We start from the raw sequence: 21,304 nt of genomic DNA, 5'->3' as shown, positions 1-21,304 counted from the left end.
AGAGGTTCATGTATCATAACAACTTCTTCACCAATTAACATTGTTAATAAGAATATTAGTATAAGCAGTACATTTATGGGCCTATTTGGGGCTAAAATCAGCCCAATTACCCTGATAAAAAGTATACATTTTCGACTGTAATGACTTTTAAATTCCCCTCTTAATGTAAGCTTGTTTAGGAAAAATAAATCGACTAAACTTTGACAAAAATGACAAAGTAAGATCCATCTGTGTCAGTTTGCATCCATGTATATTTTCCCAGATTGTTTTCTTAAACCAAGTTTACCAGTAAAAGTATTGAAGTATATGCTGCAGCTTAGTTGGTTTTTTTTCATAAAAAAGCAGATCATAAAGAAAATCAAGCTTATTAACAATAATATAATTCCCCTTTCATCTTGGTATTCCCCATCTTAAGGACCCCACCACCTTTCCCCAAAAGGTTTAAACAAGAGGGCAATGGGCCGAAAGTTGCTCAACTGAGATCCGGAGGAACTGAACTATTCTGAGAGTGTGGAGGTCAGAGTAATAAAAGTACTTTATGTAACATTTTTTTTTTTTTTTTTTCAAACTCAGCTGAGATATCATTAGAACAAATGATCAGACGAAATTATATGAAGATCTGCCTTGAAATGTGACTTCTAAAGGGTTTTCAAGCTGTAGCTTGAATGTCAATGTATTTACTCTAATTTATATGAACAAGAGAAGTCTCTCAATGATTTACAACTATTTCTTTTATTTTTCTATTAAAATATTTTCTAACGCTAATTATGGATGCACGAAATAATCTTATAAGATAAGAATTCCTGTATCAATACTTTTGACCATACTATCAACTGGGATACCTTGTTAAATATAAATCGCATAGTAACAAACTTATTTTGTCTAGAGAATCTTATCTTTGACCTTTCAAATTGTTAATCTAGTCTACTTTACAATGACTGTAAAGATATGTCAGGTTTTTACTTGCAAGAGATCTTAATTCAAGTTCTATTTTATGTATACTCTTATATTATCTATAATTTAACAAATAATAATTTTCAAATCCTATAATCATGGCCAATATATCACAAAGATTTATTATTAAATTTCCAACTTCATTTATGTTATTCTTATTTCTAACATTCAACTATTTTCTGTATAGAAGCCTTATTATTATGATATAAGATGTAGCATAAATTACCAAGTTATTTTATTTATAAATATTTTTTTTTCATTTTCTTATATTATTAAAACATCTATTTAATTTCTGAAATGCATACATGATTTTGTATTATTAAAACATACAGTTATAATCACACAATTTATATTATCTGTAATTCAATTTCTGTCATATTGTCATATTGTATAACATAATATTTATGTTATATGATTAAACTCTATGCATATGCTGTTTCGTTACAAAGCTTTTTCTTAAATTTATACTATTTACCGAGTTTTTAACCTCACATGATCCATTTTCAAACTCAGCAAAGTCATTATTAGGACAAATGTTCTGACAAATAACGACTGGGCTAAAAATGTGACTTCTTGACTGTTAGGTTTAATAATAGCCTAAAAGAAAAATTGCCCCGCCCAATGGTGGATATGTTTTAAACAATTTGGAACCATTTTTTTAACTCCGCAAAAACATTGTTAGAATAAATGTTCTGACAAAGTTTCATGAAGATTGACTATAAATGTGACTTTAAGAGTCTTAACAAGATGTGTTTGTGAAACACAATGTCCCCCTATATGATGTTTGACATTGTAGGATGACCTTGACCTTGTGAAGGATGACCTTGACCTTTCACCACTCAAAATGTGCAGCTCCATGAGATACACATGCATGCCAAATATCTAGTTGCTATCTTCAATATTGCAAAAGTATTCATAAAATAAGCGATTTGGGCCACATATATTTGACCTCTGACCTTGAAGGATGACCTTGACCTTGACCTTTCACCACTCAAAATGAGCAGCTCCATGAGATGCACATGCATGCCAAATATCAAGTTGCTATCTTCAATATTGCAAAAGTATTCATAAAATGAGCGATTTTGGCCACATATAATTGACCTCTGACCTTGAAGGATGACCTTGACCTTGACCTTTCACCACTCAAAATGTGCAGCTCCATGAGATACACATGCATGCCAAATATCAAGTTGCTATCTTCAATATTGCAAAAGTATTCATAAAATGAGCAATTTTGGCCACATATAATTGACCTCTGACCTTGAAGGATGACCTTGACCTTGACCTTTCACCACTCAAAATGTGCAGCTTCATGAGATACACATGCATGCCAAATATGAAGTTGCTATCTTCAATATAGCAAAAGTTATTGCAAAATGTTAAAGTTGGCGCAAACAGACAGACCAACAGACCAACAGACAGACAGGGCAAAAACAATATGTCCCCCACTACTATAGTGGGGGACATAAAAAGCTTTTTCTTTAATTTTATGTAATGACATAGTTTTCGACCTCATGTGACCCAGTTTCAAACTCTGCCAAGATATCATTGGAACAACAGTTCCCACCAAGTATCATGAAGATTTGACAATAAGAGTGGCCTGTAGAAAGTTAACAAGATAAAGGTTGACAAAGGATAATTACAAGAGGGCCATGATGGCCCTGAATCGCTCACCTGACTAACCAAATACAATCCCAACCCAGATTTCATCAAGATAAACATTCTGACCAAATTTCATAAAGATTGGATGAAAACTATGACCTCTATTGTCTACACAAGGTTTTTCTAATATTTGACCTATCGACCTAGTTTTTGACCCCAGGTGACCCAAAAACAATCCCAATCCAGATTTTATCAAGATCATCATTCTGATCAAATTTTATAAAGATTGGATGAAAACTGTGACCTCTATTGCCTACACAAGGTTTTTCTATTATTTGACATAGTGACCTAGTTTTTGACCCCAGATGACTCAAATACAATCTCAACCCAGATTTCTTCAAGACAAACATTCTGACCCAATTTCATTAAGGTTGGATGAAAACTGTGACCTCTATTGTCTACAGAAGGTTTTTCTATTATTTGACCTAGTGACCTAGTTTTTGACCCAAGATGACCCAAAAAATCCCATACCAGATTTCATCAAGATAAACATTCTGACCAAATTTCATAAAGATTGGATGAAAACAGCGACCCCTATTGTCTATACAAGGTTTTTCTATTATTTGACCTAGTGACCTAGTTTTTGACCCCAGATGACCGAATTACAATCCCAACCCAGTTTTTATCAAGATAAACATTCGGACCAAATTTCATAAAGATTGAATGAAAACTGTGACCTCTACTGTCTACACAAACAAATTGTTGATGGTTTTTCTATTATTTGACCTAGTGACTTAGTTTTTGACCTCAGATGACCCAAATACAATCCAAACCCAGATTATATCAAGATAAACAATCTGACCAAATTTCATAAAGATTGGATGAAAACTGCGACCTCTATTGTCTACACAAGGTTTTTCTATTATTTGACCTAGTTTTTGACCTTGTGACCTAGTTTTTGACCCCAAATGACCCAAATACAATCCCAACCCAGATTTATCAAGATAAACATTCTGACTAAATTTCATAAAGATTGGATGAAAACTGCGACCTCTATAGTCTACACAAGGTTTTTCTACTATTTGACCTAGTTTTTTTACCTAGTGACTTAGTTTTTGACCTCAGATGACCCAAATACAATCCCAACCCAGATTTCATCAAGATAAACATTCTGACCAAATTTCTTAAAGATTGGATGAAAACTGCGACCTCTATAGTCTACACAAGGTTTTTCAATTATTTGACCTAGTTTTTGACCTAGTGACCTAGTTTTTGACCCCAGATGACCCAAAAACAATCCCAACCCAGATTTCATCAAGATGACATTCTGACAAAATTTCATAAAGATTGGATGAAAACTGCGACCTCTATAGTCTACACAAGGTTTTTCAATTATTTGACCTAGTTTTTGACCTAGTGACCTAGTTTTTGACCCCAGATGACCCAAATACAATCCCAACCCAGATTTCATCAAGATGACATTCTGACAAAATTTCATAAAGATTGGATGAAAACTGTGACCTCTACTGTCTACATAAACAAATTGTTGACGGACACACGCACGCACATACAGACGCCGGACATCACACGGTCAAATAAGCTCACCATGTCACTTCGTGACAGGTGAGCTAAAAAACAGAAAAAATGCTATTACAAACGCTCAACAGGAGCACATTCTGCTCAGATGAGCGACAAACCTGATTTATAGTGTAATTTTTCGGTGTAGCTGTCTAAGCCAGCTTTTCCCCTTACGTGACCTTTGTTAGCGTCCAACAGAATTCAAATAAAACTTCCCACAGCTAAATCCAAATGAATACACTTCATTGACTGCATTTGCTGATTTGAGCATAATTACCTAGAACATTGGCAACATAACCGCGTTCTTGTAGTATAGCATGTAACACTGATCACTGAAGGGGATGCGGACTTCTAGTTGGAGAGAAAATTTTGGAATTTTTGCCATGATTTTCCTTTGTTTACGAAGCATTATAGCATTAATCACACATCTTTAAAATTATAAAAAGCTGATGTTTACATGCCGTAAAGGGGCGGATACTACAACGTATACGTAAAAACGCAGACGATCAAGATAAGTTTTGAGGTTATATTAAGCTAATTCCGATCTGGGTCAAAATCTCTTTCCGAGCCACGTTTTCAACAAAACATCGATATTTAAGAATCAATTATTTATTTTCAACATCAAACATTAAAATTCAAACAACCAAACAATAACAAACACCATAATAACGAACTCCAATCACCGTCTGCATGTTCCTTCTTTGTTCATATCGTATGCATTTTCAATGTTACCAATCGTTATAATGTAAATTGTCTGCGTTTCCGGTATGCGTTTTATAGCCCGTAAAGGTCACACTTAACACTACAAAAACACACAAAGTGTAGCAAAGTTACACAAAGTCATACACATGCACTTAAAGTCCAATAAACCCACTGTAACTCTTGAAATGCCTTTCTTCGTCTTCTTCTTCGTTTATTGTACTATATCCCTCTCTGGGGCATTGTCGTACAAGAAAAATGCTTTAAAAGATCGCGATGTGGCGCAGTTAAAATAATTTTTTAAACTATTTACAGATTTATTGTAGCTTATTTCGATGCCATCCCTTCCTTGAACGCTTCCAAACTGGGGGCCGTCACAAGGTGGTTGGGCAGTTGGTTCCACAGTCTTGTTGCTGACGGAAAGAAGGAGTGACGGAGGTTAGTCAGTTCTGCAGTATGGTACGATGTATCTAATACTGCTGTCTCTTGAGGATGATATAGCAGGGCGGAGGTAGGGGTCGGACGGAATATCAATAAGGTTATTGATTATACGGTACATCATGGTAACCTTAGATGTTTGACGTCTCGCTTGAAGGGGCTGCCATCCAATGTCTGCTATCATCTGTGAACTACTGCTTGTGGTTCGGTAATCCCCTTTCACAAAGCGAGCAGCGCGTCTCTGGACTGCTTCAAGTTGGTCGATATATGTTTGGGTATAAGGGTCCCATGCGGTAGCAGCGTACTCCAGTATTGGACACACTAAGGTGGAGTATGTACGTTCTTTGACACTTAGTGGGCAGCTGGACAGGTTGCCCCTCAGGAAGCCTAGGCTGTTGTTTGCCTTCCGAGTGACTGCAGCTATGTGTGGTTTCCAGGACAAGTTCTCTGAGATAGTCACACCAAGGTATCTGCCTTCCTTTACAGGTACTTCTTTGACACTTAGTGGGCAGCTGGACAGGTTGCCCCTCAGGAAGCCTAGGCTGTTGTTTGCCTTCCGAGTGACTGCAGCTATGTGTGGTTTCCAGGACAAGTTCTCAGAGATAGTCACACCAAGGTATTTGCCTTCCTTTACAGGTACTTCTTTGACACTTAGTGGGCAGCTGGACAGGTTGCCCCTCAGGAAGCCAAGGCTGTGTTTTGCCTTCCGAGTGACTGCAGCTATGTGTGGTTTCCAGGACAAGTTCTCCGAGATAGTCACACCAAGGTATTTGCCTTCCTTTACAGGTGCGAGCTTCTGACCATGAATAAGGTACTCTGACTTTATGGGATGCCGCTTTTTGGAGATGTGTATGACTTCACACTTTGACGGGTTGAAGGACAACTGCCAGTCTTTTTCCCATTTCTGTAAGGAATCCAGATCAGACTGGAGTGTTACTGCGTCTTGTGCTGTCTTGATCCTTCTGTATAAGAGAGTGTCATCAGCAAAGAGACCTGTTTTTGATGCCTGGGAGGTCATTGATGTAGACCGGAAAGAGCAGAGGTCCAAGTACAGAGCCCTGAGGGACGCCTGATGTGAAGTTGTCTGTGTTGGAGAACTGTCCTTCAACTAGACCCCGTTGGCTTCGACCAGATAGAAAACTTTCTATCCAGGTTAGGACTGAGACGCTGATTCCGTAATGACTTAGTTTCATGAGGAGTTGTTGATGCGGAACAACATCGAAGGCTTTCGAGAAGTTGAGTAGAATCGCATCAATCTGTTCGCCACATCAAGGGATGCAGCAAGGTCCTGTAGGGTGAGGATAAGTTGCGATTAATATAACTGCGTCTTCGCCGAAAGCCGTGTTCTTGGTCAGCCAAGATGTTATGTGTGTCTTGGCTGTGGATGATGTGTTCCATGAGTTTGCAGCATACAGATGTCAGAGAGATTGGGTAATAGTTAGCCGGGTTGCTTTTGTCCCCTTTCTTGAAAACTGGGGTTACATGTGCTGACTTCCATTGATCTTGGGAGCGTCCTTGCTGTAGGGAAGCAGCAAAGACAAGCCTAAGCGCTGGGGCAATTTCAGCTGCAATCTCCCTCAGGAACCGTGTTGGTATCGTGTCAGGTCCAGTGGCCTTGTGGGGGTCAAGTGTCTCTAAGAGCCGTTTAACTCCCTCAAGTCCAATAGAGAAGTTGTGGATTGTTGCAGATGGGTCACCAATCATGTTGGGCAGTAGCTGTGGTCCTCAGTGGTGAACACACTACTTAACTGCTGGCTTAGTATGGTGGCCTTTATTTTGAGATCACTGTGTGCTACGCCATCTCTCTTCAGTGAGGAGACACGAGAACTGTCACAGCGCTTGCTCTTTATGAATGAGTATAGTTTCTTGCCATGATCGTCAGTTGTCAAGTTGTTTACATAGGAGTTGTAAGCTCTACTTGGAGCTTATACGCAGCTGGTTGTAGTGCTCTTTGTCTTGGGTGTCATTGGATTTACAGGCTTTCCTGTATGCACGTTTTTTCTTGTTCGAGAGACGTCTGATCTTTTTATTTGCCCAAGGTTGACTGCATCTTGGTGAAGTCATTTTTTATGGTACATTGCTGTCGATGGCGGTCATGCAGAATTCTTTGAAGTTGGACAAATGCGTGGCAATGTTTGTCCTCTCGCTGAGTTTTGAGGTGAAATCAGATAAGAACAGTCTAGCCATTTGCTTGAGGCCTTCGATATTGGCTTGTTTCCAGAGGAGGATTTTGTGGCTGATTGGTTGTTGTTTGTGTACGCTATCAGTTGTTTGGATAAGGATGATGTCATGATAACTTATTCCAGGAAGGGGTTTTGACTTTTTCATGGGGGATGGTCTCTTTGTAATGAAGAGGTCAAGTGTATTGTTGTTTCTTGTTGGGAATGTTACTATTTGCTCAGAGCATGTATTAAAGATGGTGTCAATTAACAGCTGGTTAGTGCCGACCAGGTTCAAGTTTCAATCTATAGTGGAGCTGGCCCAGTTAATATCGAGGAGATTCATGTCTAGATAGTGGACTTGGTGTAGTTGGAATGTAAATCCCTAATCTTAACCCTTAAAGCGCTGGAGCCGAATTTTAAAGGCCTTTGCAAACAGTTTGGATCCAGATGAGACGCCACAGAACGTGGCGTCTCATCAGGATCCAAACTGTTTGCTATTCTGATAGTATTCTTTGAAAAAAATCATAGAAAATGCTAATTTTAGAAATTCAGCAGACGACATTTTAGCAGATGACAAATTTCCCATCATGCAAAGGGTTAAGGCACATTTCTTCCATGTAAGCTTGGTCTGTGCATGGTGGACGGTACCCTGCTCAACTATAAGGGGTTGGCTCCCTTGTCTTTCAATTGAGGCTGCACAGATCTCAGTGTTGGTTGTTATGTTTATTTCCATGCTAACGATACTGTCCTTGGCTGCTATCATAACCCCACCATGGTGGCTATAGGTTCTGTCCCTTCTAGCTATAAAGTGATAGCCAGGAGGGATTATTTCCCTTTGTTATAACTTGCCTGGAATTATATGAACACCACTGTAGACGAAATAAAAACAGTTATTTATGTTAAAATCTTTGTTCCTCCTAAATATATTAAATAGTCTTAAATTTATTGAATAAAGGATCCACTGGTTATTAACTTATTTGTGTTTTAATTTGACTTTGCTTGATATTGTGGCCTTTGGTAGACTTTGGGTGACTCTGCATAGTTTAGTTATTTGTAAACAGCATAGTAATACAGGTCAACGTCTCAAGTAAAACAAGAGCACCGCCTTGCGGGTGCAGACCGCTTATCTATTTTCTTTTTAAAGGTGAAGGTACTCTCATTTTCAATCACAAAGGAGGGAGGGGTGGATTAAAGAGGGGTGTATAGTGTGGGGGCGTGGACATTTATTACATTATCTTCCAAAAACGCGTAAAAAAAATGCGAAAAAAATATTTAAAAAATCGGGGGGGAGTGGGGTGGGGGAGGGGTATAGTGTGAGGGTGTGGTGGTCATTTTCGAGATGATCTTAAAAAAAATATAAAAAAATTTAGGGGGGGGGATTCGGGGGGGGGGGGGGGTATAGTATAGTGTGAGGGTGTGGTGGTCATTTGTGAGATGATCTTAAAAAAACAAAAAAACAAAAAAAATAGGGGGAGGGAGTCGGGGGAGGGGGGATTCGGGCACAAGGGATGGTTTGAGTGGAGTCTATTGTGGTATGTCAGGTAAGAGTAGTTTTGTCAAAGTATCAATCAAATCTAATCATAAATAAAGAAGCTATGGCATTTTTAGCAAAATTTAATAATTTGACCTTGAGAGTCAAGGTCATTCAAAGGTCAAGGTAAAATTCAACTTGCCAGGTACAGGAATCTCATGATAGCATGAAAGTATTTGAAGTATTTGAAGTTTGAAAGCAATAGCCTTGATACTTTAGAAGTAAAGTGGATCGAAACACAAAATTTAACCATATATTCAAAGTTACTAAGTCAAAAAAGGGCCATAATTCCGTAAAAATGACAACCAGAGTTATGCAACTTGTCCTTTTACTGTCCCCTTATGATAATTTGCAAGTGTTCCAAGTATGAAAGCAATATCTATGATACTTTAGGGGTAAAGTGGACCAAAACACAAAACTTAACAAAATTTTCAATTTTCTACGTATAAAGGGCCCATAATTCCGTCCAAATGCCAGTCAGAGTTACATTACTTTGCCTGCACAGTTCCCTTATGATAGTTAGTAAGTGTTGCAAGTATGAAAGCAATAGCTTTGATACTTAAGGAATAAAATGGACCTAAACACAAAACTTAACCAAAATTTTCAATTTTCTAAGTATAAAAAGGGCACATTATTACGTCAAAATGCACGCCAGAGTTATCTAACTTTGCCTGCCCAGTACCCTCATGATAGTAAGTAAGTGTACCAAGTTTAAATGCAATAGCATTGATACTTTCTGAGAAAAGTGGACCTAAACGCAAAACTTAACCGGAAGCCGACGCCGACGCCAAGGTGATGACAATAGCTCATAATTGTTTTTCAAAAAATAGATGAGCTAAAAACTATAAAGGCAAGACTTTATTTGCGCATGCATATCTACAACTACCAGGACAGCGTACCTTATAGTTGATGGCCCCTGAGCTCATGGGTGATGCACTGCTGCCACTGGAGGAATGCTGGGATACGGCCGAAAGCCCACCAGGGGTCAGGTGGTCTTGCCCTGGCGTCAGATGGTCCCGCTGTACCCGCTCCAGGTGCCTGGCGTCCTCCTCCTCCACACACCCTATATTTGCTGTGATGCTGAAGCTGGCATCATCCCCCGCCTGCTTGTCATACTCATCACTGGAACTTCCTGCAGGCTCACACACCCACTTACTGTCTGTTGTCATGGTCACTGAGGGTAAACTGTTTGGTTGTTTTGCTGTTAATTTTTCATTCTCATTCAAATCTTCAACAGAAATGCTGCTATTGTCAAGCAAACTTAAAAACGGGAGGCCATTGTTCTCTGATTGTTCATTGGCTACCTCAGACCGTACATTTAGCCTGCTAACCAGATGAGTCTTAAAGCTTATGACAGTCTGGAAACTCTGATCACTATTCGTAGCGTAAGACTGGAGATCACCGGCTGTACCAGACAGGGTCTGGCTGCTGGCGTCAGACAACAATGCTGAACATGGCAACATGGCCGCAAGTTTACAACCCTCTGCCACGCTATCAACATGTGTGTGCTCTACCTTGTCAGGAGCTATTTGAGCACCTAAATCAGCAGTAGTGACCTGTCTCTGCTCCTGTCCTGTGTTGTGCGCAGTGAGCCCCAGGTCCGTGTCAGCCCCGCCCTTCTCCCCCTCCGTGCTGTCACATGACCTCCATACGCCACTCGAGCTGCGGGAAAACTCACTTTCCTGACTCCCGCTTTGTTCTGAAATTTCAAATAAAACAAGGGTACCAACTTGTCACAAAATACATCCCTTTTAACTCATGACAAATATTGAGTCTAGTTCTGGAAAAACTGGTCTAAATGCATGTGCAAAAACCTGCACAGGCTAATCACAGACGACACTCTCTGCCTAGACTGGATTTTGGTTTGAACAAACTTCCTTTAAACAACAAGAGCTGTCTCCATCGGATGACATATGCTCCCAAAAAACGCTTTGATAGTTATGTAAGACAGCTTAATAACAGAACAAATTTTCAAAACCTAAATGCCGACCCTAACTTCAAGGTCATGGCCACAGGGGTCAAGATTTGTGTGCATATGGAAAGGCCTTGTTCATATACACATGCATACCAAATATGAAGGTTACATCATGAAGTTTGGTGACGATCCGCTGACAATTACTTGAGTAATTGAGAGGAAACACAATTTTTTGATGATTCGTGGGCCATAACTCAGAAGTGGCTGGGTAAATTTGGCTGATTATTAAACTTAACCTAGATTATATTGCCTTTCACATTTTTATGAAGTTTGGTGAAAATCCGATGACAATAGCTTGAGTTATTGAGCAAAAAACAAGAAAAAACTCAATTTTTCGATGATTCAAGGGCTGTAACTAGGGAGTGTCTTGGTCATTTTGGCTAATTATTGAACTTGACCTAGATGTTATGTCCTTACATATTTTCATGAAGTGTGGCGAAGATCCTATGACATTTGTTCGAGTTATTGAGCGGAAACGCGAAAAAACACAATTTTTCCCTGATTCAAGGGCCGTAACTCAAAAGTGTCTGGGTCAATTTGGCTGATTATCAAACTTAACCTGGACGTTATTGCCTTTCACATTTTCATGAAGTGTGGCGAAGATCCTATGACATTTGCTCGAGTTATTGAGCGAAAACCGGAAAAACCCAATTTTACGATGCTTTAAGGGCCCTAACTCAGGAGTGTCTGGGTCAATTTGGCCCAATATCGAACTTGAAGAGGGCCATGATGGCCCTGAATCTCTCACCTGACTAACGAAATACAATCCCAACCCAGATTTCATCAAGATAAACATTCTGACCAAATTTCATAAAGTTTGGATGAAAACTTAACTGTGACCTCTAATGTCTACACAATGTTTTTCTAATATTTGACCTATTGACCTCGTTTTTACCCGAGGTGACCCAAATACAATCCCAACCCAGATTTCACCAAGATAAACATTCTGATCAAATTTTATTAAGATTGGATGAAAACTGTGACCTCTATTGCCTACACAAGGTTTTTCTATTATTTGACCTTGTGACCTAGTTTTTGACCCCAGATGATCCAAATACAATTCCAACACAGATTTCTTCAAGACAAACATTTTGACCAAATTTCATGAAGATTGGATGAAAACTGTGACCTCTATTGTCTACACAAGGTTTTTCTATTATATGACCTAGTGACCCAAGATGACACAAATACAATCCAAACCCAGATTTCATCAAGATAAACATTCTGACTAAATTTCATAAAGATTGGATGAAAACTGCCACCTCTATTGTCTATAACGTTTTTCTATTATTTGACCTAGTTACCTAGTTTTTTACCTAGTGACCCAGTTTGTGACCCCAGATGACCCAAATTCAATCCCAACCCAGTTTTTATCAAGATAAACATTTGACCAAATTTCATAAAGATTGGATGAAAACTGTGACCTCTACTGTCTACACAAACAAATTGTTGACGTTTTTTCTATTATTTGACCTAGTGACCTAGCTTTTGACCTCAGATGACCCAAATACAATCCCAAGCCAGAAATCATGAAGATAAACAATCTGACCAAATTTCATAAAGATTGGACGAAAACTGCGACCTCTTTTGTCTACACAAGGTTTTTCTATTGTTTGACCTAGTTTTTGACCTAGTGACCTTGTTTTTGACCTCAGATGACCCAAATAAATCCCAACCCAGATTTCATCAAGATAAACATTCTGACCAAATTTGATAAAGATTGGATGAAAACTGTGACCTCTACTGTCTACACACGCAAATTGTTGACGGACACACACACGCAAGCACACACATACGGACGCCGGACATCACACCAGGGTTTTTTTTTCACTTTTTGGGAAGATAGCCCATGGCTTTGGAATTGGGAATTTTATTGGCATTTTCATGAATAAATTCATTAGCCTTTTTTTCCACATGAAAAGTCCACTGAGTAGGGAAATACTAAATTTGATATAACTCTTTATAATCATTCAAATTAAAAGAACAAAATCATATAATACTTTGTTAGATGTAATTGAATTGAAATTGAGATAAAATACGCATTAGACTTCTTTCTAAAAAAAAAAAAAAATAATAATTTTTTTTTCTTTTTTTGGGGGGGAAAATGGGAATTTATTGCCACATTTTGGGAAAAAAGTATACTTTTTGGGATTGGGAACATAGCCGAATTTCGGCTATAAAATCGGGCCAAAAAAAAACCTGCACACGGTCACATAAGCTCACCATGTCACTTCGTAATAGGTGAGCTAAAAATCCCAATTTTACAATGATTCAAGGGCCGTAACTCAAGAGTGTCTGATTCAATTTAGCCGATTATCGAACTTGACCTAAATGTTATTGCCTTACACATTTTAATGAAGTTTGGTGAAGATCTGATGACAATTGCTTGACTTATTGAGCGGAAACTCATCAAGACAGACGGACAAACGGACGGACAAACTATCTTATTTACGGACGGTGTGATTTTTATATGCCCCCAGAACCTATGTTTTGGGGACATAAAAAAGCAGACAGCGTCATCCCTGATTAGCCAGTGCGGACAAGATATAATTCGAACACATTTTTTTTACCAATTCAGGGGACATAAATTCCACTCATCCGTGCATATTGACAAATGAAATCTTGAAAGGATCAAGTGAATTTCCCAAATGCTCTTGTCCTACAGAACCAGTGAACTTATCTGATTTTAAAATATGTATTTTTTGACAACTTAGACTCTTTTTCAGTGAATTGGATGCCTTCTGTAAAATCTATTCCGAAAGTAGAACTCAAATTAACCTGTGGTTGTCAGTGAAAATTTCATACTGCAGGTGCCCATTGTTATGAGAGGATGTATCCTGGGAAATATAGTTGTTTTTGGTATAAACTTTGTGCTTGTAATATGAAAGCCGATCCTTGCTATACATCGTAAAACGCAGTGTATAACGCACACTTTTTTACCCAAAAATTTCATTTAAAAAACTTGATGCGCATTATACACCTCTACAGCCATGCCAAGAGATTTAGGGGTTTTTTTTGGCCCAATTTTATAGCCAAAATTCAGCTACTGTGAAACCATTATTATTCGTCCGACATTAATTTTCGCCTTTTTCGTCCTTCGACCGATGGTCGAATTCAAGATCCTAACGAACAATCATGTCCCGTATTTGAAACAAATAAGACTGAATTACCGTAGGCATGAGGCATTTAAATCCAGCGTAATCCACGCATATACACAGGGCTCGAAATTAACACTCGCATACTCGCAAAATGCGAGAAAAAAAGATTGCAAGGTAAGTTATAAGCCACTAGTATTTTTTGCAAATAAAGAAATAGTGAAAAAAACTAGTTATATTGCTTAATGCGTTCGACAGCGTGAACGCTAAACCGTAGGTCAATTTTTTGAACGTCCGAATACCCATATGCGGAAGCGCGCACCTTGTTTGTTGCCTGGTATACTTATAATACAGATACACAGATGGTATTGTTACAAAGAACATGAAACAGTCGACTATTCACACTCAAGTTAAATCCGGTTTTGACACAAAGGGGTGTTCATTATACAGTGTACTGACAACTGACATTTCCTGTAAAACGCGAATGCAATAAGGCTGTATCGAATGCGTCGACTTCGTTTAGGTATAATAGTGTTGATTAGCGCTAATTGTTAACAACTTTATTACCCATTGTGTGTATTGTGTTTTTCAGGGGTGTTGCAGATTATACAGCCTACACGCGGCGAATCCGGATTAAAGACAATACTATTAAACGTAATATAAATATGACGATGTATGATCAACACCTGACATCATAACAAAGAATGTGTCAATGACATAAAATAATAAGGGACAGTTACTATCACCTAAAATAACAGACTTGTTAATTGGCATATGCCAAACAAGGCCCACCTCCTGCAAGTGACTACCAAGTGTCACCTCTCTTTCCCCAGCACGATTTTTTCGCATTCGCGTATTACATGTATTACAAACAAATCGGACGTTGTTTTTTTCAAAACCAGAAATGGACGAATTTAAGAGCGAACGAAAAAGTCATTTTTATGAAAAGGGCGAAATTTTGTGCCGACGAAAATAAATGGTTTCACAGTATGTTTCAAATCCCAAAAAGAATACTTTTTTCCCAAAATGTGGCAAAAAATTCCCATTTAAAAAAAAACAAAAAACACAAGAAAAATGTGTTTGTCAGAAACACTATGTCCCCTTCTTTGATTTTTTTTTATACCTTTGACCTTGAAAGATGACCTTGACCTTTCACCAATCAAAATGTGCGGCTCAATGAGATACACATGCATGGCAAATATCAAGTTGGTATCTTCAATATTGCCAAAGTATTCATAAAATGAGCGATTTTGGCCATATATACTTGACCTCTGACCTTGAAGGATGACCTTGACCTTTCACCACTCAAAATGTGCGGCTCCATGAGATACACATGCATGGCAAATATCAAGTTGCTATCTTCAATATTGCAAAAGTATTCATAAGATGAGCGATTTTGGCCACATATATTTGACCTCTGACCTTGACCTTTCACCACTCAAAATGTGCAGCTCCATGAGATACACATGCATGCCAAATATCAAGTTGCTATCTTGAATATTGAAAAAGTTATTGCAAATGTTAAAGTTGGAGCAAACAGACCAACAAAACAACGTACAGACCAACAGACAGGGCAAAAAGAATTATGTCCCCCACTATAGTGGGTGGGGGACATAACAAATTTTTATTATTTATTTTTTTTAGTGTCTAATGTGTATTTTATCTCAATTTTAATTCAATTACATCTAACAAAGTATTAAATGATTTTGTTCTTTTAATTTGAATGATTATAAAGAGTTATGTAAAACTTAGTATTTCCCTAATCAGTGGACTTTTCGTGTGGAAAAAAGGCTAATGAATTTATTTTCCCAGTTTCATGAAAATGCCGAGAAAATTCCCAATTCCAAAGCCATTGGCTATCTTCCCAAAAAGTGGAAAAAAAAACTGAGATTTTTTCCTTGTCAGTTACCGAGTTACAGTTACTCGTACCATTCTGCTCCCTGTTGTTTTAACTGTAACTATGTTAATAATTGTGTTATATTTATGATCTGAATATAGATGGACAAACGTTATAGAGTTAACATTAATATTTGCCATCTTTTTCAGGTACATGTAGCAGGGTTCGGTATAAGGAGAACTTATACTGCCTTGCTATATAAGCTAGCTTTTATAGCGACGCGGTAGAGTGTCTGCCTGATTTGGAGCCGGGAGGTCCCGGGTTCGATTACCAATATGGTCTGGGATTTTTCTGGCTGGGTTACATTGGCGCCCAACGTAAAAAAACCACCAGGTGTGTCAGACGTCCCACAGATGTCATGGCAATAGGAAATTCGTGGAAGAATTTCAGAATTGGAGGGGGTGTATGTAGCAGGGTTCGGTATAAGGAGAACTTATACTGCCTTGCTATATGAGCTAGCTTTTATAGCGACGCGGTAGAGTGTCTGCCTGATTTGGAGCCGGGAGGTCACAGGTTCGATCCCCAGTATGGTCGGGGATTTTTCTAGCTGGGTTACATACATACACAACATTTAAATCCAATAAATTTGAAGAAGAAAATGAAAAAACAAGGAAGCCATTTTTATTTGAATGTAATTGTTTTTTTCCGATTTTTTTGCTTCAAAAACTTTTTCCCGATTTTTTGGCTTCAATGAGTAGATGCGTGTTATACATAAATGTGCGTTATACACAGCGTTTAACGGTAAACAGTTTAACCCTTTCCCCCATATGAAGCAAAGTAAAAATGGTTTTGTAACCAGCATAAAACCAGAACAGCCTGTGAGTACCGGTAACTCTCAGTCTGTTCAGGTTTTATGCTGTTTGCTGCTCATCAGTATCTAGAGGTTGGAAATAAGCCTTTAAAATTTAAATATAGTAAGAAAGGTCTTCAATTAAATTTAATTTTCTGAGGGACGACAAAGATGTGAAAATACGTATCTAAGTGGTAAGGGGATCATTAACCCATTTATGCCCAGTGGACTCTCCCATCCTTCTAAATTGGATCAATTTATTTCCAAAATAAGGGATGTCAAGTATATTTATTTCTATATTTAGAATATTTCATAAAGAAATTCCTTTTACGCAAACAGCGCAGACCCAGATGAGACGCCGCATTATGCGGCGTCTCATCTGGGTCTACGCTGTTTGCAATGTCCTTTTTTAAGGACGCTAGGCATAAATGGGTTAAGCCTTCATAATCAAGGAAAGTTTAAGATTGGATCATGTTGAGTCATGTTCTATAAAGTGTAAGTTACTTGTTAAATGTTTTGTAAAGTACACAACATGCAGTTAGCAAAATATTTGTCTGCATTTGTTGGTTTATCATATTTATAGTAACTAATTTATCTGCTTAAAATGGAGATTACACAATGATTAACAAACAAATCAATCAACTGGATGTTTTCCCCTTAAGATGAATATGACATATTTGTGATCAGCTGGCGTTAATAATCTTAAAAAACAGCACTTCAGCACTTTAGCCCCTTGCAATATTTGAAAGAAGAGTGAATTTGCTTGCAGGACGAGTGAACATTTTAAGGCCCTCATGCTGTCTTCAGGGGTGTAAAATTTTGCTAAAAGCATGGGCCATCAGAGTACAAAATTAGGTTGTCCATACTTGGTTTGTGGTTGCCCCGAATTTTTTACAGTAAAATGATAATGATTCTATGTTTTAAGCAACCAGTTGTTTACTTAACTACACTGCAGATCCATGGATCATGATCGTGATATAGCTTGTGATGTACATGTATAGCACATCATTTGTTTAATATAATTTATTAAAACAACTCTATTGGCTTACCCATATAAATGAATTACATCTACGTTAAATTATCAATCTAATTTAATTAAATAAATTTCAAATGGCAATTATGGGTTATACGAACAGGTAACAATGTTAAGTCCCAACAGCGTATCCAATTTTTTCTACACACAAGACACACTGTGACGTAAAAATAGCTGAAGTGAAAGCTCAAACAACGCATGTATTTCGTGTGAAAGGAAAAAAGTACATAACTTGATTCCTAATGCCACAGTGGAAAGACGTTTCCATGGGAAGCACGTACTATAAGCTAATGACGTGAGACTGTTACAATTCCAGGGTGTTGAGCATTCGGGCATTATGCTTGTTGCTCTATGATTGAAGACACCAAGAAGGTGCGAAAAATGGGATTGAACAGGATTTATTCATAGAAAGAGATTTTATGTTGATGAAATGCGGTCATCCGATCGGGCGAGTGTTTCAGAATTTAATTCGCCTGAGGCTAATAGTCTAAAGTCGCCAATGCCAGTCGGCGACCATAATTTACACCCCTGCTCTTGCAATATTTATGTTCCCTGCAAGTTTCATGAAGATTGGACAATACATGTGACTTCTAGAGTGTTAAAAAGATTTCATGAGAGCAATATATGAAAACTTCCAGAGTATTTACTAGATTTTTCTTGACTGTGATCAAGTCAGCTACTTTTTTACCTCACCTAACCCAGTTGTGAACTAGGTCATAAGGATGTATGTTCTGACCAAGTTTCATGAAAGTTGGACAATAAATGACGGGCTTTAGAGTGTTAACAAGGTAAATGTTGACGTTTCATGATCCATGACGGACAAAAGGCGATCACAAAAGCTCACCATGAGCAATTTGTGCTCAGGTGACCTGAAAAACACATAGTAATTAGTTCATTTGAATTTCTTTATTCGGATCCATCTCTACTTCAAACTAAAATTTTGGTTACAAAAAAAATTGAACACTTTAAATTTAACATACTTTATATCAAATGTGTATTTTGAGGTCGTACCTACCGGTAACTCCAAGCTGCTTATGGAAGGTGAGGTGACATGGCAGTCATTGCCCCTAAATGTTTTTGAGTTTTTTATTTTTTTCAAGCTGTATTTTTTTTTCCTATCTCAATTTTTGGATACAAATTTTTTGTATTACGGTTAAGTGTAAGAAGGCTAAAATAGTAATTACTGTATATGATTCAGAAAATTTACCTTAGGCAAATCACCAGAAGCCATTAAAGAAAGTGTTGATGACTTACGGGAGTGATATCCACTGGACTTGGATACGAGAGGATTGCGGTTCTCTGTAGTACTTCCAGTGGGCGATGTTTCCTCTCCTGTCCCAGACAGCCGTCCCTGGCGCCGCCTCAACTCAGAAGGACAGTCGTCCTCATTGAAGATGCACTCCTCAGGGGTTTCCTGTATGCTCACACTACGACGCAGCTGCCTAGGCTTGTTACATGAGGGCCCTTCAAAGTTTCTCTTAACACTATACAATGCTGGTTCCTGGTTGAGATCTGTGCTATGTGTAACCGCGCCAGGGAGGGATGTGATTACTAGATCTGGCAGGCTGTTGGAAAGGTCTGGCATACTGTTGGACTTCCGAAATGGAACTGGAACCATTTGGTCAGGTTCAGGAATATCCTCAGCAAACAGGTCACGACTTTTCCGAAACACCTCCCGTCTGGTCTCCGACGAAACGCTACGTTGTGGTGGCTTCCGATTGAACAGCGAGAATAACGTCTCATTGCTCAACTCATCGCCAGAGAAAGGGTCACCACTGGCGGAACTATCCGACAAAATCTTTTTCATCGAAGCATCTTTTAAACTGTCTGAATCACCTACTATTAGGGAAAAGTTTGGAATTAATGCATGTTCACTAGCCTGAGGCTGTGGATCTTCTATCTCAAACGACTGATCAGAGCCATACATGTCGGACTGATTGGTCGATGGCTGTTCTAGTAGCTGCATGGCCATATCTGGGCCAAACAAGTCGTCATCCGAAACAGAGGCTGCTGACCGATTGCGACCATAGAACACTCCTCTGCCGTTGTACTCACGGAACACAACTGCCTTGCCTTCCTCGGTGGCCATGTCTAATAGAGGCCCATGTCATTTAAATTTATTGTATGGGTATACGATACTTCAGAATGCACTGTCACTATTACACAATAAATTTTCAGTTGCCAGTAAAAAAAATAAAGTCTGGAAGTTGTTAGTTCTGTCAGCCATCACACACTCTGAAAAAAAACAATGTACACTCTTATGTTTTGCTATTCAAATCATAATTAGGAGACACTTTGTCATAGTGATGAGGACCTCCTAATTATGGCAGTCTCCAACAAATCCAAAGAAAGGTAAAATCACTTTTATTTTGTAATTGGAATAGTGACTTATTTTTCACCAATTGAGGATTTGGCAAATCCATCTATCTATCTCATAGTACTGCCTCACGCCTCTCGCGAGTATTGTGGGCAGAAATCCTCATTTTGGGTGACAAGCATTTATTGGTATTTTGCCTTTTGGCAGAATTTTTCACAAGTGTGTGTGGTGGGAGGGGTGCACTTGTATCTAGCATGCGACTTACTGATATTATTATGGAACATGGGATCGATAATTAGTTTTTTGGGGAAAATGGAATCAATGATAAATTACAAGCAATTATCTAATTCATTTTATGTAACGCATTATTAAAAACTTACACGAAATCATAGCTCAGCACGTCACCTTAAACTTTCAGTCAAAATTGCAGGATGAAAGTGAAACTCTACTTTGTCTTTGACGACATTCGTGTTTTTCCCTTTTTGTTTCTAAAAATAGCACGTCTCAAAACCACAACAAACCTTTTCAATCAATGAACGCCATTTACTTTGACATCTGAGATACAACATGATCCGCAGCTGAAGAAAGCAAACTCAAAGATATTCATCTTCGGCCAGCCAGGTCCAGCTTAATACAACGTGATTTCTTTTTTAATTAACTTCCGTGAAATTAAACTTTCCGTGAAGTTCACCTGGTTTTCTTTCGCGGAAAAATATTGCACTCGGATGCTTTCGGCTGTTTCTGTCAGCATTGAATTCGCGGCAAATTCAAATACTTAGTTTTGCACTCTAATGCACTTCGCTCTTCAACGTAATATGCTGTAAATTCCAGTCAACTTTCTTTATAATATTACCAAAATGCATTTGTAACACCTGAAATAAACTTCAAATTATTGCAAAACCCACTGTAACAAAAAGTAAATTTTCACTAACCGAACCGAACGTTCATAGATCTAGTACATCAGCTAACATGGCTATGATAATATGGCACGGACTTGAAAAGGCGCCAAAGTGTTCTATGTTGATACATTTTAGAACTTATGCTACACATTTTTAGAACTTATGATACAGTAAATAATATCTTACCATAACATATTGAAGTTTGGTCATAAATATCCCGTATAACAGATATAAAGGTCACACACTGATCCCTTACCCCAAAATTTTCTAGATTTGGGACCAATCACAAAAATCTGGGAGTTAACCCCCTTTGTAAGTTTTTTTTTTAAAAAAA

The 21,304-nt window shown here is 38.2% G+C and overlaps 2 protein-coding genes across 4 annotated transcripts in view; both read right to left on the bottom strand.

The window, feature by feature from the left end:
• Window positions 1-20,793, bottom strand: part of LOC127850355 (uncharacterized) — a 41,937-nt gene extending 21,144 nt beyond the window's left edge. The window contains exons 1-3 of one of the 2 annotated variants that reach the window (XM_052383329.1): window positions 20,593-20,793; window positions 19,009-19,989; window positions 9,864-10,663 (exon numbers count right to left, since the gene is read on the bottom strand). In XM_052383329.1, the coding sequence (XP_052239289.1) occupies window positions 9,864-10,663; window positions 19,009-19,843 (1,635 nt within the window). In that variant the 5' untranslated portion in view covers window positions 19,844-19,989; window positions 20,593-20,793. Of the gene's footprint in view, window positions 1-9,863; window positions 10,664-19,008; window positions 19,990-20,451 lie in introns of both variants that reach the window. The other variant, XM_052383330.1, reaches the window with a different exon arrangement.
• LOC127850356 (uncharacterized) lies at window positions 1,318-8,523 on the bottom strand. 2 transcript variants are annotated; one of them, XM_052383331.1, is made up of 2 exons: window positions 2,082-8,523; window positions 1,318-1,783 (listed from the first exon to the last, which is right to left on the bottom strand). In XM_052383331.1, the coding sequence occupies exon 1, from the start codon at window positions 6,287-6,289 to the stop codon at window positions 5,273-5,275; it is 1,017 nt and encodes a 338-aa protein (XP_052239291.1). In that variant the 5' UTR covers window positions 6,290-8,523; the 3' UTR covers window positions 1,318-1,783; window positions 2,082-5,272. The 2 variants fall into 2 exon arrangements, with proteins under 2 accessions (XP_052239291.1, XP_052239292.1); XM_052383332.1 differs by having other exon boundaries at window positions 1,318-2,087; window positions 2,240-8,523.
• Window positions 20,794-21,304: the final 511 nt, after the last annotated feature.

The sequence above is a fragment of the Dreissena polymorpha genome, chromosome 11, assembly GCF_020536995.1.
Source record: "Dreissena polymorpha isolate Duluth1 chromosome 11, UMN_Dpol_1.0, whole genome shotgun sequence".
Lineage (NCBI taxonomy): Eukaryota > Metazoa > Mollusca > Bivalvia > Myida > Dreissenidae > Dreissena > Dreissena polymorpha.
The sequence above is the reverse complement of the archived record's forward strand: the minus strand, read 5'-3'. Positions and strand labels throughout refer to the sequence as shown.

Excerpts from the sequence above, each read along its gene's own strand:
- LOC127850356 (XM_052383331.1), bottom strand. The coding sequence starts at position 6,289 with ATGACCTCCCAGGCATCAAAAACAGGTCTCTTTGCTGATGACACTCTC.